Below are 17,462 nucleotides of genomic sequence, written 5' to 3' on the forward strand. Positions count from 1 at the left end.
AAAAGAAACTCAGTACATTATTTGAGTAAGAATAGTTCTTTCCCCTGTTGTCACCCTCTTGCTGACCTCATTAAGACTCTTGGCCCTGAGCCTGAGTCACACGAAGAACTTATTCTGTTCAAAGAGAGGGAGAGAGAAGAAAAGAGACAGGGTCATATAGCAGGTTCTCAAATCGTCAGCATGTCATCTCTTGCCCCTCACATTTATATAGCACTCTGTATTTCCAAGTTATCTTTTTAATAAGCTAAGTGAGACTGGGACACTTAAAAACAACAAGAACAACAACCACCAAGAACAAAACAAACAAACAAAAAATAAACACATGCTGCCATAAGGAGAGTGGGAAGAGGGTTATTTGTATAAAAATAACCATAGAGTAAAAGCACGGGGGAAATTCAAACTGCAGATTGTGATTTCTTTACTTAGAAAATGAATAAATATATGAGAGAAGGCACCTTTCTGCTGCCAACCTAGTCATATCCATAAACCCAATCATGAGCAGCAGAGGTGGCTTTAAAAAGTTTCCTTCATTGAAAACTAATAAATTTGTCATTGATTGTTCCCTTTGTTTTGTCTGTATTTTTCTGAATGGCTGAGGGGAAATTCAGGGACACTGAACTATGAATAAATATTTTGTTCGTCCTTCCAGCCATCTCCATTCATTAATTTACTCAATCAATATTTATTCAGTTTCAACTGTGGGTCAGACATTGTTCTGTGCCTCTAAATGTTAGAATATAATACAAATATAAATAAAGATAGCTAACATTAATTGCTCCTTAACTATGTGCCAGAAACTGTTTTGGCTGTTCTATGTATACTATTGTGTTTAATCTCTGAAACATCTTTGTGATATATTTTATGACTATCCTCATTTTAGAGATCAAGAAACAGACTCAAAGGGATGAAACAACTTACCTAAGATTGCACACTAGAAGGTGGTAGGCCTTTGCTTCAAACGCGGTAGTCTGGCTCCAGAACCAGAAATAGGACTAGAGTGAGGTGAGTGAGGCACCTTCGCTATAAAATTTCAGGAGAAACTTGTTCTCCTGGTATAAACACTGACCCCGTTCTTGCATGACCCTGGGAGTGTCTCCTTCAGTGATGTGCCTTAGGGGCTTCATTCCCCTTACTCTGCCTTGTCTGGGCCCTGTCCAGTGCCTATGGTTTAAACTCTGCCATTTACTGTCGCGTCTCCCTCCACCAGGAATGTGGGGAGCAAGGAGGGCCGTGCAGGGTTAAGAAAAGACAGTAGCCATGAATAGAGTTTAAGCGGGAGTGGGGGGGGGGGGCAAGGTACCTGCAGCCTCAAGGACTGGACGCCTTATTCGGCCTAGCAATTAGCTTTTATTAGTTAGGTGAGGAAGTAAAGGAGATAAAGCTTGTCAATCTCAAGATCTGTGAATTCTATACATCGTAATAGGAAACTGATTCAAGCCAATCTCCCTTGCCTGCAGGCAGCTGAACCATAAGTCTCAGGATGTATGTACTTCCCCAAGGGACAAAACCTTTATGCATATGAATAGATGGAGAACTCATCACTGAATCACTTCCCTTGCAGGTTTTGGGAAGGAATGCAGGGGGGGGGGGGGCTGTGCCCACCTCTATGAACACTGCGGATTCTCCTGTTAGTCCCCATTCGACTGTGCTTGGCTCGTGTTGTTCCCCCCCACCCCGTGGTGAATCTTACTCATCATTGGCTGACCAGCCATCTTTCTGGGGCCAAAGAGGGAGACATAAGGTGCAAGCACAAAGGTGAAGCAAAGTCCCTGAAAGGATCCGTCTCACAGACTCTCCTTTCTTTAGGGGCAGGTACTAGGAGACAGACAGGTAGGCTGCTGCGTGGCAACACTTTATAGATGAACATTCTCTGCAAAATTATACTATGGAATAGAAAGGTCACGCTCTGCCCTGAGATGGCATTGCTGTCACACAAACTGTGCAGTTCAGGCTTGAAGACAATGTAGAAATAAAGTCATACAATCTCCATACTTGCAGTGAGAGAGATGTTTATGAAACATCTGGTATACTTTGACATAGAGTCATCAAGTCATTTGATAGCCCCAGAGCTGGAATGGGATGTAAGTTCATCACTTGGTCAAACTCCTGTGCTTTAAAGACACTGGGGCCTAAAAGAATAAAATAATTTTTACAAAGCCACAGAATCAGAATGAACAGAAATGAAACTACATCACTAATTTCCTAATTCCTAGTTTCACGAAGTATCTCTAATTGTGTATTAGCATTCAGTGAGAGAAGATCCACTAAGAAGTATATAAATATATTTCTTATAGAAATTTGATTTTAAGCAATTGTGGGAGTTGGCTAAGCACTCTCTGTGAAACTCTTGTCTTCCTGCCTGACGCTGGAGCTTAAAATCCATAGGTAGGCAGTAGAGAAGGGAAGATGGATGTGATATGGGGAGAGCGAGGACAGCTGCATGCATCCCCACAACAGTGGGCTGGAATCCAAGTCAGCCCTCACTACCTCCAACCTTGATGACATGGGGGTCCTGCAGGAGGAGCTGGTGTCCTTCATCATGGAGCTAAACACACACCTGGCCCGGGATTCAGAGACACTGGAAAAGGATACAGGGGAGGTAGAGCAGGATACAGGTACGTAGGCCTGACATACCAAGGGGTTGAGCCAGGAGATAAGCACCAGTGTGCCATGAGCTACAGAAACAACTGCCCTGCCATTCCAGGTATAAAAAGCAAAACGTTTGCTTCTTTTCCACCCTCCATATAACATGCATAAATGTCTCCTGACTCATTCCGAGAAGAAAATTCTGGGAAACACAGTTCAGTCTAGCCTATTTGACTCATTACAAAGTCCAAGAGAATTCTGGTTCTACGACTTCTGCCCTCATCCTGGAAATCAAGAATGCATTTCATTCTTCAACAACTTCTTAAGATGAAAAGGCATTCTGTCTTGGACGACACTCCTCAGAGGCTCATGTAACAGTGACTCAGTTATGATATAGAGTTGCAAAGTGGGGGTGGGGATGGGCTTTGTAATGAGTCAAATAGGCTAGACTAAACTGTGTTTCCCAGAATTTTCTTCTCGGAATGAGTCAGGAGACATTTATGCATGTTATATGGAGGGTGGAAAAGAAGCAAACGTTTTGCTTTTTATACCTGGAATGGCAGGGCAGTTGTTTCTGTAGCTCATGGCACACTGGTGTTTATCTCCTGGCTCAACCCCTTAGTATGTGTGTTCTGAGAGGAAGAAAGCTCCAAGAAAGTCTGTCCCCAGAGAAGTCACCTCCTTTCTATCAGATATGGAAATGCTGGTTCTTGCTGGGAGCCCCAGTAGTCATCCTTATCCAGAGCCCCTCGTCATGGCTGAAAGATCAGGGGAAATATCTTTACCTTGTTAGATTTCAATAGCAATAAAGAATATTGTTTAATGAATCAATGAGTACAAAATCTAAGATGCAGATATCAGTCAAAAATATTTTGTTTTTTTTTCAATCCCTTTATTTCCTACTCTGTAATGACGTGATCCGCTCTCATTTTTATGCTGTCCGATGCAAAGGTCTCTTGTTTTAACTTTGCACTGCTTTCAGTACTAAGCCAAGCAGAGATTTGAGCATCCCCCATTTTAGGAAGGGCCAACCAAAAGGCTGCCTAGACTCCAGCACCATGGACATATCCTATCCTGGGTCCTCTCCCTCAAGGTCATGTGATTGACAGTGATGATTATATATATATATAATTTTTTTTCCATTCTCATTTGGGTACTAAAAGGTGGGTTTTCTCTCTTCTTTAACAGAGACAATAGACAGCAACAAGTGCGCAAATACTTTTACTGTAGTATGCAAGACCAGAGACAATCCTTTGCTCTATTCTAGATGCTCATTATTGTTTAATTAAATTTTACCTCACAGACAACACTGAAACATTTCAAATAACCAAAAAAATCCCCCAGTGGCCATCTGCATTTATGTCCAGGGGTCCTTGGCACGCCATCTCCAGCAGTTTCTATCATCTGGTGATTCCCAAGGATCCCGGGCATATGCTTGGCTATAACGCTGTTCTCTAGCAGGGACTGCAAACTTTTCCTAAGGGCCAGATGGGAACCATTTCAGCATTGTGGACAACATGATCTCTGTGTCAACTACTCAACTCTGCTGTTTTAGTGCAAAAGCAGTCATAGATAATACATGTTCTAATAAAACTTTTCTACAAAAGCAGGTGGCAGACTGTATTAAGCCTATGAGCTATAGGTTTCTTTTTTAAATATAGTTTTTTTAATCTTTCAGTTACAGTTGACATTCAATATTATATTAGTTTCAGGTGTACAACATGCTGATTAGACATTTATATAACTTATGAAGTGATCACCGCCATAAATCTAGTACCTATCTGACACCCACCATACACAGTCACTAGAATATTATTGACTACATTCCCTACACTGTGCTTTACATCTCTGTGACTGTTTTTTAATATCTTTGCTATGTCACCCAATAAATTCTTTATGTTCATAGAACATCTTGAGGAAATGGCCCTTTTGTTATTCACTCTACCTCTTTCACTTCAAATTCATGTTCTTACTACAAAAGACCTGCGGCTCAGGAATGTCTCATTGAATACCCCACATGTGCCATCTCTGTCTATACATTGGCTAAATCTGTTGACTAATTTAACAATAAAGGCCTGCCAATCATGACTCCCTCCTCTCCTTAGCACGCTCCTTGCAGCTTCCCATTTTACACTAATTTTTCTTAGCAGATCTCTTTCCTGGGTGTCAAAAATGTTAGTCATCAGCTCTGTTTTCTTAACATTTTTATTGAAGCATGGGTAAATTTGGGTGTGTCTACCCGTTGACTTAAATCTCATGTTTGTTAAAAACATGTACTGAACCTGTATAGCATGCTTGAAACCATGCAATGAAGGTGAAACATAAGGTGCCCTGTATCCCTTCTGTCAGAGGACACACAGCCCCCCAACCCCATCTCTCTTCTTCCTATACCAAGGGTCAAGATGTTCTCCCACATTGAATCCAGAAAATGTGTCAGTTTATATTTGTCAGGAAAAAAAAGAGAAAGAAAGGAAAAGAAATGAATATAAAAAAAAAAGCAAACTCGCCTCACAAGAGGAATTCTGATGCCAGCTGTTACTTTAATTCAAAAAAAGAAAATTCAACTCATTCCACACTAAATTGCTAAAGGAATCCCAGTATTCTGAGACTGTGCGTAATTTTTGTTTTTTTCTTCGTAGTTTTTGATATTTTCTCAATTTTCTGTGTATTCTTTTTCAAATAAGACACACACAAAAGAAAAATTGAGTTTTTTCTGTTGTTGTTTTAAAGCATTCACTTCTAAACAGGATGTATGGGGCCTCCTCAGATGAGCAAGGTAGACCTGCACCCCAGACCAACTCAGGAGGGGCCGGTTAGTAGGCCAAGCACGCCCCCTAGTGGGACAGCCTGTTAGCTCCCTCCACTCTGTTAAAATTGCAGTTACACAAAAAGCTCCTTGACATCCATCTTGGCAATAACTTTTTGAATTTGACACCAAAACAAGCAAAACAAGTAAAAACCAACAAGTGACACTACATCAAACTAAAAAGCTTCTGCACAGCAAAATAAACAATCAATAAAAATGAAAAGACAACTTATGGAATAGAGAAAATATATACAAATCGTATATCTGATAAGGGGTTAATATCCAAAACATAAAAGAAATTCATACAACTCAATAGCAAAAAAACAAGCAAAGAAGACAGATGGCCAACTGTTGGGAAATGTGCATCAAAAATCACAATAACATATCACCTCACACCTGTTAAAATGACTATTATAAAAATGACAAGAGATAAATGCCAGTGTGGATGTTGAGATAAGGGGATTTTGGTGCATTGTTGGTGGGAATATAAATTGTTACAACCACTGTGGAAAATAGTATGGAGGTTCCTCAAAATATTAAAAATAGAACTGCTGTGTGATCCAGCGAACTCACTACTGGATATTTATCTGAAGGAAATGAAAACACTATCTTGAAGAGGTACCTGTACCCCATGTTCATGACAACATTATTTACAACAGCTAAGACATGGAAACAACCTAAGTGTCTGTTGATGGATGATGAATGGATAAAGAAAGTGATATATATATATATATATATAAACACAGTGGAATATTATTTGGAAATTTGGCCAAGGATGGACCTTGAGGCATTATGCTACATAAAATAAGTCAGACAAAGGAAGACCAAATACTGTATGATCTCATATGTGAAATCTAAAAACATCAAACTCATAGAAACAGAGAGTAGAATGATAGTTGCCAGGGGATAAAAGGTAGGGGAAATGGAAAGATGGTCAAAGGGTACAAACTTTCAGTTATAAGATGAATAAGTTCTGGAGATTTATTGTACATCATGGTGACTAGTTAATGATACTGAAAGTTGCTATGGAATAGAACTTTAGTGTTCTCACTATAAGTGTAATACCACTACAAAATGATAATCATGTTAGGTGAAGGATGTTGTTAGTACAGGCAGACCCAGGGAAAGGTCCTGAGATGGAAGATCTACCTCTACAAGTGGAGGGCAGGTAAAGACTGAACAAAGAGGCTGGTTACTCCAGTCTGTTAATGAATTGAGTTTATTAAGGGAAACTTACCTATAAGGTACGTCTTGGGTGGCTACAAGACAAAATGGATTCCCAAATCACTTGGCAAAAAGGGGATAGTCATGGTTACTAGTATGTGAATGCTACCACGTACGGGACATTACCTTACATCAGGACATTCCCAGATCAGGACAATGGCCTGCTCCAGAAACCAGCACAGAGCAGGAGGCAAGGGAGAGGGGCTGATTTATGTCAAAATGAACACCGGTTGTGATCAGACGGGCTCTGAGCAGGGTTTGCAGGAAGTAATCTTCATTCTGGCCCAGGTCTAGCTTGTGGATCTGGCAGTGGAACCGTCTCTCCTCCACAGATGTGTTAACTAAACATACTGCAGTGACTGTTTCCCCATATATATGTATGTGTATCAAATCATCATGTTGTACATCTTTAACTTATACCATGTTATATGTCAATTATATCTCGGTAAGGCTGGAAAAACATTAAGCAGCCCTTGGCAAAGGTTACCCCATCCACCCCTTCAAAAACCAGTGAAGGATCTTTTCTCAGCCTCATCCTTCTCTTGAAAGGAAAGAGGGGAGGCCGTCATATATAAAGACGCTGCCAGGAGGGTGTGGAGCAGGAGCGCTGTGTGCCCAGCCCTTCCTAACCGACCACTGTGACCTGCTGCAATCATGAACCTGAGCTGTAATAAGTGCAGTTCAAGAGTTTGGTTGCTGCTCATCATCGCACCTGCTTAACTGAGCGACTTGTTTGCCTACTTGGGGCTACAGATGAAAAAGTCGTGTTTCAGTGTGTGTGTTTCCTAAATTTTAATTTGCAGCATGAATCCTTTTCAGGATTCACTAGCACAGACACGTGGCTGTTTGCTAAAGTAAACAGCACTGCCTCAGGCCTCCCACCTCTGGCTCAGCAGCCCAGGGGAGTCTCAAATTAGTTGGGGGAGGGGAGTATACACTCCAGAGAGACTGGGAGAAATACTTCTCCTGGTTAGTCCCCCACCCACCCCACCCACCCCAACACCACCCTCTATGTGGCTTCCCTCTGGGTGCAGCTCTTGGCCTCTAGGGGGCTCTTCTCCCTTCATCACAGTCTCATAAGACAGCTCTTTGCAATTTTACAGTTAGAAGCAAACCTCAGTTCCAACTAGGGGAGGGGTGGCATTTACCCACTGTTCCCTGAGCACCTGAACTTTCCAGCCTCTGGGCTTTGGCTTCCCCCAGGCTGCACCCTCCTTTTGCAACCAGCACTTGGAACCCCTCCTACTCTCCTTGGTCTGTAGGACTCAAGCCACACTTCTTTAATAAAGGCTGCCTCCTATGGTTTCAAGCCCTGTCATCACTTAGTGAGGTTCTGATGACATTTTCAAGGCCATCTCACAGCCCATCTGCTGATGGCACCTTCTCTAAGCTCCTCTTGATCCCTAAATCTCTTCCCTCTAGTTAATCCCTCCAGGAATTGCTGCCTTATTGCTCTTGGTGATACTAATTGCTACCATTTAGCATGTGCTAGTATTGCTAAATTGCTAGTATTGTCTAGATGCTTTTTATAAATTATCTCTTTTCATTTTCACAACAACCTAGTTGCAGACACAGGCAGGTGAAGGCCCTACACTCCAGTCTCACACCTCAGAGGACCTATGCTTTTCTGAAGCACCTTCCTTACACTTTTCTAGGTCCCTCACCACTGCTGGGCTGGCAGTTTCTTTACACAGTGTAGGGTCAACTAGGTGTCAAGGAGTCCCAAATACTCCTAAGGGTAGAGGCGGTGTGTTGGAGCCCTGCTGATTTCCCAGCTCTGCCCAGCGCATCACCTTGCACCTGGTAGCTCAGTCACCACAGTACTTGATTGAAAAGGCGGACCATTACCCCACAATTAAAGGTGACCCAGTGTGATTCTCTGATCTCTAGGAATCCCAGCAGCTCCGGGAAGAGAGCAACTTTTGGGTCCATGGAGGCCTGACTGGAGATGCTGAAATGTTCCCAGACCAGGTCTGAGATGGACGAGAGAGACCGAGGGCAGCAAGTTTATGAGGGAAATAGAAGAAAGATGAGATGACCTTAATGGGTTCTAATCCTGGAGATTTATTTTGTAATTCAAGTTTATTACCCATGTCAGCATAAATTAGTTTTATTGATCAAATTCACTAAATTATAACAAGTCTTACAAGTTTTTTCATTGAGTTTTTAAAATAAGCTTGTTTTTAATGAGCTCCAGCAATAATAGGCTATCAATAAATATATGTGGCTTTATACCCCTATTGTCACTAGTTTCCCAGCTTACTTCAGTCTGGAGTCAAAACAAGGATCCCCATACTAGAAATAAAAGAGAGAAACAAAACCCTGTTTGTCCAGCTCCATTTCCACCCACAAGAGCAGAATCCAGCCCCGCCCTAGCCCACCCCCACTCCCGAATATGTCAGGGAGCTCCAAGGAGTATCTGCAGGGTTTCTTCTCCCTGTTCCATGTACCATAGCCACTCTCCTGCCACTGCTCCCTCCAAAGCCCAAGCCAAGCCTCGTGTGGGCTGCTCTGGTCCTTGGCCAGGCCACGCGCTCCCCAGGCAACTGGGACAAAGGTTTGCGTTGATTCCCTTCATGTAGCGAAGTTGCCACATATTGAAACTGCAGCGACAGAGGAGCTCTAGTGCACTTGTGTTTCAGTCTCCATTCCTCAAGGACCTGCCGGGCACAGTGCCTTGGACAGGGAACAGGAAAGCAGATCTAGAACACAAAATGCTCCCAAAGCCTTACGCCGAGCCATGTTCCTTGGACCAAATCTGTGTTGTCCCATTCCCTCTGCCCTTACCTTAAATTCTTCCCCAGGAGACCCCCAGTCATTTCTGAAAGTGGCCCCCAGAAGGGCACCACCCTCTCCAGTGGCACACCAGTACCAATTGTTCCTATAATGGCCCAATGGCATGGTGGGGTCAGAGACTCCACTACTTAAGTTTTGAAGCTGAGATCCCGTTTCTCTTGTCTAGACACACTCTACTCACCCATATAAATGCACACACATACACACTCAGGCACATACACACACAAATCTGTGTACATGACACACACTGATTTGTCAACATGAATTATTTCTATCTCTAGTCACTGCTGCCGTTCTACTGGTCACCCACCAGTCCCACCCTCCTGACCTTTCACAAGATAATGGAAAATATGTTTGTACAGCATCAAATGAGAAAGGCATAATCTCTTCAATTTTTGTCCTATTGACATAACCCTCTGAACAAGCCAGGAAGAAATCATTAGATCTTTTGCTGGCTGTGACACTACCATATAGATAGGAGAGTGAGGTGGGGGTGGGGAGAGATATATTGAGACTGGAGAGAGAGAGAGAGAGAGAGAGAGAGAGAGAGAGGAAGATTGAGAAGCAATTTGGGTTGGACTTCGAGTCAATTGAGAGTATGATGAAGCTGCTTCAGAAAGGACATCAATTACTCAAATAATCGAACTGGCTGAGCCCTGATGTGGGGCCCTGTGTTGTATCAGTGTAGACGGAAGTGTACTAGATTCCTGTGGCTGCTGTAACAAGTCATCCCAAAATTGGAACTCAGAACAGAAATTTCTTATCTCCCATTCTGGAGACTTCAAGTTCAAAGTCAAGGTGTTGGCAGGACCACAGTCCCTCTGAAGGCTGAAGGGGAGAATCCATTCTTGTCTCTTCTAGGCTGGTGGCTCCTGGTGTTAGTAGGCTTGTGACTGCATTATTCCAATCTCTGCCCCTATCATCCCATGATTTTCTTCCTTGTGTGTCCCTGTGTCTTCTCCTTTATTGTCATAAGGACATTGTCATAAGATTTAGGGTTTATCCTAAATCCAGGATGATTTCATCTCAAGATACTTAACTTAATGAAAAATAAAAATTGTAGCTACATTGAAAGTTCCAGGCACTCTACACATATTTTGTCTAATTCTCACAACAACCTTGCAAAGTTGGTGTCATTAGTCCCATTCTACAAATGGGAAAATTGAGGCTCAGAAAAGTTACCCCAAAATTTAAAGCTAGAAACTAACACATTTGACAAGGTTTACACAGCACACCCTTTGACTGTTGTATCCTTGTTGCCAACTTCATTCATTCCACAAACATTTATTGAATGCTTAATCCATTGAAGAATCATTCTTCTAGGTGCTGAAGCTACAACAAAAAACAAAACAAAAAATCTCTGCTTACACAAAATTGATATTTTAATGAGAGAGACAGATAGTAAACAAATACATAAAAGATGTATTTTGAATGGTGATACAGCTTTGGAAAAATTATGAAGCAATGCATGCACCTTCTCAACTGTAACAAAACAGCTTTGAGACAACTGGGAAATATGAATATACATGATACTATTAATTTGTTAGATTTGACAATGGCATTGTGGCTGTGTTTCTAAAATACAAGTATTTATTTAAAGATGCAGATTGAAGTATGTATGGATAAACTAAGGTTGTAAAATATTGCTAATTATTGATGTTGGTTGACATATATGTGAGGAAGGGCCTTTATACTTTTAAAATTTGCTTGAAACTTCCCACAATACAACATTTTGGATAGATAAGATATACAAGGGGTTTTGTGAGATTAAATAGGTAGATGAGAGGAGGTGATCACTAACAAGGTGACACTGGAGAAGATGCAAAGCAGGTGGGGGAGTCAGCTATGTGGGTCTCTAAGAACGTTCCACGCAGAGAAGTAGGTGCTTGTGTGGAGCCCTGAGGTGGGAGTGTGGGAAGGGAAGAATGTACTCCAAAGAAACTGGGCAAATCTGTAAATAAGGAATGAAAATATGATGACTGCTAGCTTCCTCTCAGCGTTATAGGAATTAATAATGCACCTTATTGGGTCTTATGCAACAGAACATTTTCACACAGTATCATAATGCCAATTAGGTTGTGGCATCCTTTTGAAACCAATCATTCAGACTTCAAAGAAAAAGCGACTGCATAGTTGAAGTGTAGACATTATGTGCTTTTTCAAAAGCCAGAAATAATTGCAGGCTTTTCAAACTAGAAAGGTCAATAAAGCATCCTACAGCTTTTAATTTCTAATAAGGTAAATATCAATTGCTACAACCCACGTAAACAAGAAGAAAGCTCTTTGGGGTTATTATATATTATTATTATTACTATTATTAAAGAGTAAGGGGTTTTGGAGACCCACAAGTGAGAAAATCACTGTGGATTATATCCAGCTTTGATTGGTTCATGTCTTCCTATGACCTCACAAAGAACTATTGTTTTGGAATTTCAAGCACCTAAGTTCTTGGTTGGGCCTAGGTTATCGGTGGGTCCTTCTAGCTCAGAAATCTGCTTTTCGGTGATCTGAGGGACTTTGACCAAAGTAGGTTTTTTCTGCTTTGGCAATTTTGTCTTTTTTGCTTCTTTGTTATTTCCTTTACTTTTTCTTTTTCTTGTTTTTTTCTTTATTCTTTCTTTTTCTCATTGTTTTCTTTGTTCTTTTACCTTTTCTCCATTGTTCTTCATTCTTTTTACTCATTTCTTTTTTAGTTTGATAGTATTTATTTAGTTTATTTTTATTTTTGTCTAGCATAGTGCTTTGATTCCATTCTAAAGACCAGTTCATCAGGTGAACTTTGAACTGATTTTCTTTTGAGGTGATTTGGGCAGGGCTTCTCACCAGCGTTTCCCAAACGTAAGCTGACGTGAGGACACCGTGACCCCACACAGGGCAGGAAGCCTGGCGGGGCACACACGGGCCTCTCAGCCATCTGTGCGGAGCAGAGGCTCACTCTGGCAGCAGTCTCCTGGAGCGCTAAGGAGGGCGACTCCGCTGCGGTGAGGCTGGCCCGGCACATCCCGAATGGGAAAGCGACAGCCCTGAAGATCATTGCTGAGACTCAGCAGGACTCCTCTCCAGCCTCCAGAGACGATCTCACAAAGTGGGAATCGTGAAGGCTTGGGTCGTCCCTGCCCAGTGAAACACTGAAGTGACGGAGGCTGAGGACACTGCCTTGTTAGGAAGGACGCTGGTGGAAGAGAGGTGTCTGCGGACCTAGTGGCTCAGGGCAGTAGGAAAGAGAGGAGGCTGCAGGCAAAGTCCACCAGGTAGCGTCTGCTGTGCAACCTGCCACCAGAAATGTCTTGTCCCTAGGGACTTAAAGACAGAAAGCCTGCTCTTGCATGTTGGCGTGATTGGTGTGAACTTCAGACTTTGGCTTCAGCAGCAAATTCTCCTTTACAACAGGCTGGATACCTTCTGTGGCAGTCTCCCTAGGCTGCCCTCGAACTCTCCCAGGGTCAAAGTATGACCCAGTGGGTATATGGAGTCTGGAAGTTCTTCTACGCGTATGGACACTGGTCTACAGATTCCTGCCTGTTGATGGACAGAACTTCTAGGAGCTGTGGGAACTGCTTGCTAAATTTACCCAGGCTCACAGGCAACATCTTCTATGAGTTTCCAATCTCTCCTAATGTTTAACACCAGCCCTTGCACCTAATGCGTGCTCTGCAGATATTCATTGACTCAGTGAATACTTTTTACAAATGTAAAAGAAAAATAAAATAATTCAAGTCCTCAAGAACAAGAGCACTCTTTCTGTAGCTCTTGGGTCATACAGTTTAAGGCTGTTTGCACCTTGTACATAAATGGTTTTCTGTTTAAGGATATGTTTACTGATGTCATATGTTATTAGCACTTCTGTAAATCTGTGCTTCTCAAGCAACTCTGGTTAATCATAAGTTTCTGTATATGTTTATTGCCTTTGCATGATATAAATAAATGTACAGCAAGATTGCTTTGCATCAGGAACAATGCTAAGGGTTTTCTATGGAGCCTATAATTTGGAGCAGAGGGTGCTGGCCCGGCAGGTGCTCCTGGGGCAGAGTTAAGATACCAGGCTGTCGCAGCGTGTAAGTGGAATTGGGAAACCGCTGCGGAATGGGAGGTGGAGGCCTGGCCGCCGCACCTCTAGGGCCCGCCTACGGCGCATGCTCCGCTGGGGCCACGGGCGGTTTGGGCCGGGGCGGCGTGCAGTCAGGGCGGAGTCTCCGCGGAACTTCCCTGCGGCCTGCTGTTCTGATTGGCGGCTCTAACTGAGGACGCCTACCCTGGGGTCGGCTGTCTCCGCCCCCTCCAGGTCTCCTCGGGGCGCAACCGCCGGTGCAAGCCGGCACTGCGACTCTGGACAGCGGCCCCGGAGGAAGGCTCCAGGTGAGTGCCGGCCCCTCTGGTCCGCCAGGTGCAGATGCGGCAGTTCGGATCTGCCTGCACCTGCTCCGAGGGTAGGGCCGCACACCGCCCCCGGGGGCTCAGTCCCGCGGCCCCTGAGCCTCTGTAGGCCAGCCGCACCCCCAGGCTTGGCCAACCCCGGCGCGTCTTGCCTGGGACACCTGCGGGTGGCTGCAGGCACCTCCCAATAACACAGGAGTCGGGGGCTCTGTGTCCGCCCTTCGCTGGGTGCCCTCCGATTTCCCAGACGAGCGCGGTTGCCACTCAGTAAGGCTGCCCAGAGGCCTCGGGCTGCGGTGACAGCCGCTATTCCTGATTCCCAGCTTCCCGCCTTCCTCTCTGTCCTCTATTCCCGTTACCTCCTTCTGGCAGCCTGTCCGACCTCTGTAACTTGTGAGCTCACAGCCTGGTCGACAGTGGACTTTGGCATCGGTCCTGTGAAAATCCCGGTGACACTGTTTAACCAGTTGGCACTTTGCTTTCACTATTTAACCCGGATGAATCTCAGTGTCCTCAAAAGAGGATTTAAGGGTACTGTATAGAGCTTGTAGAGGAGTAATGAGCATTGTAGGTCCTATGCGCTGCCCGCGAGGTCTGGCGCATAGCAACAGCTTAAATGGGAGCCGAAATTTTTATTGTTGCTGTTGTAATTTTTATTAAGCTAAATGACAAGCTACTTTGGGGCTTTTCTTTTCTTCAGCCGCTAAACTGTTGGACCCACCCTATCCCATATTGCAAAATCTGTGCGGTGCATTATTATAGTATTTGCTTGGCACTTGGATAGGTCCTGTGGGTTCAAAGTGGAATCAGACACCCATTCTGCCCTCCTGCTGGGGTGAAATGAGGGCAAACACTTAATAGGAGTGTTACAATATAGAAAGAGGTGAGATAAAGTTGCTAAGAGAGTCCGGAAAAGCATAGGGAATCCCGCCCGGAAGGGGCTTTTTGTCTGTTTGCTCTTGACAATTTTCAACCTTATAAAAATCACTTGACTAGTAGATTGAGAAACATCCTTAGTGTTGTATTGGAAGGAAAAATTAGCTGGGGGATTTTTCCAGTTGAATAGCTTCAGCTGTTATCCCCCCGGAGACTCCTCTGTGGCCAGCTGGTCCAGGTTTCTGTAGGATAGGTGCTAAATGGAAAACAGCTATGTCAGATGTTCCATAATTTTACAATGTGGTTATAACCTTTCATTTTTCCTTTTCAACCTACTCATTATTCCCTAGTAATAAAGGGCTTTGGGGAGGTTGAATTTATGATAAAATGTAGCCCAGGGTGGTTCAGTCCTTCTAACCACCACATAGAAATACAAACTTGTAAATAAACACATGTGGGCTTGCTTTGCCAGTGCAGACCTCAGGTAATATTCCCCCATCTAGAAGTTCAGGATTCACCACTGCTTGGAGAAATAACTTCAACACCAGCAGGAATTGCATCAACAGAAGGGAGTCAATTCACTTTTACAATCTCCTGGGAATCAGTTTCTTAAGATTCGGGGAATAATCAGGCAAACCTTGGAGATATTCCAGATTGAATAAATAAACAAAGCTTTATTGCGATACTTGCTTTAGTGTGATACTTGCTTTATTGTGATACTTGCTTTATTGCAGTGGTCTGGCTCTGAACCCGCAATGTTGTGGAGATATGCCTGTACTCAGTTTAAGCATAATCTTTTAAAAGCAGCTGTGTTTATATTGACATACAATAACAAGACTTACTTTAAATGCAGAATTTTATAAGTTTTGACATGTATACACTTGTAAAACCATCAGTAAATTCAATATAATGAACATATCCATCACCCCAAAAAGATTCCTTGTGCATAGTCCTTTGTAAGCCTTTCTTCCCACCCCTTTTCTCCTCAGGCAACCGTTGATCAGCTTTCTGTCAATATAGATTAGGTTGCATTTTCTAGAGTTTTATATAAATGGAATCATAAGTAGTTATCCTTTTTTGGGTGGGGGGGGCCTGGCTTTTACTCACCGTAATTATTTTGAGATTCATCCATGTTATGGTGTGTTTATTCCTTTGTATTGATGAGTAGTATGTGCATACCATAATATGTTTATCCATTCACCCATTTGGGCTTTTACAGTTTTGGGCTATTATACACAATCTGTTTTAAACATTCTTGTACTAGTTTTTGTATGGGCATGCATGCAAGCATCTTTTTAAGTGATTACATTTATTTAAAAAAAATGTAGGCAGCCTGGGCTGTAGTCCCAGCCTTGCTCTAACTATCTGGGTGTCACCTCACTTTGCCTTTAACATCCATCTCCAAGTCTTCACTATGCTATGACTGTGTGCCATTGCGGCCAGAAACTAGATGGTCTTTGTTGGTGGTTGGAGGGTCTCAGAAGGAGAGAGAGGTGGTCCTCTTTCCCAGTTTCTCTTGCAGCCTCTCTTTTATTTTACTTTTTCCCCCCTGGGTGGCAAATTTGAATCCTGACATACAATTTTGGGTAGAAATGGAAGTGAGTAGATAGTGGGGGGCAAGAGCCAGTATTCACAGAAATTAAAATGTTTAGATCACAATTGGAGAGGAAAAGGTGGGAGGTTAACAGGTTTCTGGACTTCTGTAGATCTTTCTTTTTCTCAGCTTAGTTTCTTCTAAGTCCTCTCTTCTGTCATTTCTCCAGAAACAATTTATTTAACCCTGGGAGTAAAGAGGTGAGTGGACGTGCTGAGCTCCAAAGGTAGAACATGAACTGGGGTGACTGGTGGGGAGGTGTCCTAGTGAAAAAGAATTCTTCCTGTTTTTGCGTCCAGATATGGCTGGAGTCATTTCTTTCATATTTGCCCTTCACCTAACTTTTATTTGCCCTAAACCTGCTTCAGAACTTTTTATGGGAACATTAATTTACCAACATAATTATGTGTAGTGAAGCTTGGACAAATAACAACAGACTGTTTTATACAGAATGAAAATGTGGCTCTTGGGTTTGGTGTTCTGTTTGGTCCTTGGGACCCTGCATTCCGAGACATCCAGAGGGAAGCTGACAGTGGATCCTGAAATAAATATGAATGTGGTAAGTTTCTCAAAGTCACCAGCTTTAAAAATCATGTGACAAATGTTAATTATTTTTTTTAAATTCAGTTATGTGGGCTACATGGAGTCACAAACTCTAATCTCTTTATATCTCACTGTGCTTTTCATGTTCTCTGAATGTTAGATTCAGTTTGCTAGGCTTTCCCACCAGGTAATGTATATTTTACAGAGTGCATCTTACTGTTAGAGCTATATACTTTTTAATGAGATAAATGATATTTTTTATAAATTTGTTTCATTTTTAAGTTTGGCTAAATCTGTTTAAAGAACAATAAAAAAGTATCAAAAGTTTGTAAGAATGTTACTACTAAGCACTGCTTTTACAATATATCAAACAAGGATTGTGATTAGCAATGTCTAGGGAGCACAGTTTAATACAAAAATCAAAATATCTGAAAAAAATTTTATTAGAATAAGCAAAAATAAACCCTTGAGTAATTAAAATATTTCAAAGTAATTAACCAAGGAAACAATAAAATCTTGATATCTCATTTGGGCATAAGATATTAGGAAAATAGAGATTACTAAAGAAAACAGCAACTTTAAAACATACAGTGCAGTGACCAATGGGAGAATCAGGCAACCTCAGAGACTGTGATAAATTCACAGTGATCCAAGAGAGTATCA

The 17,462-nt window shown here is 42.5% G+C and overlaps 1 protein-coding gene across 1 annotated transcript in view; it reads left to right on the forward strand.

The window, feature by feature from the left end:
* The first annotated feature begins 13,629 nt into the window (after positions 1-13,629).
* LIPA (lipase A, lysosomal acid type) overlaps positions 13,630-17,462 on the forward strand; it is a 34,787-nt gene continuing 30,954 nt past the window's right edge. Inside the window, exons 1-2 of the mRNA XM_019738989.2 lie at positions 13,630-13,768; positions 16,707-16,815. Of these exons, the coding sequence (XP_019594548.1) occupies positions 16,708-16,815 (108 nt within the window). The 5' untranslated portion in view covers positions 13,630-13,768; position 16,707. The remainder of the gene's footprint in view (positions 13,769-16,706; positions 16,816-17,462) is intronic.

Source organism: Rhinolophus sinicus, linkage group LG07 (genome assembly GCF_036562045.2).
Source record: "Rhinolophus sinicus isolate RSC01 linkage group LG07, ASM3656204v1, whole genome shotgun sequence".
Taxonomy (NCBI): domain Eukaryota; kingdom Metazoa; phylum Chordata; class Mammalia; order Chiroptera; family Rhinolophidae; genus Rhinolophus; species Rhinolophus sinicus.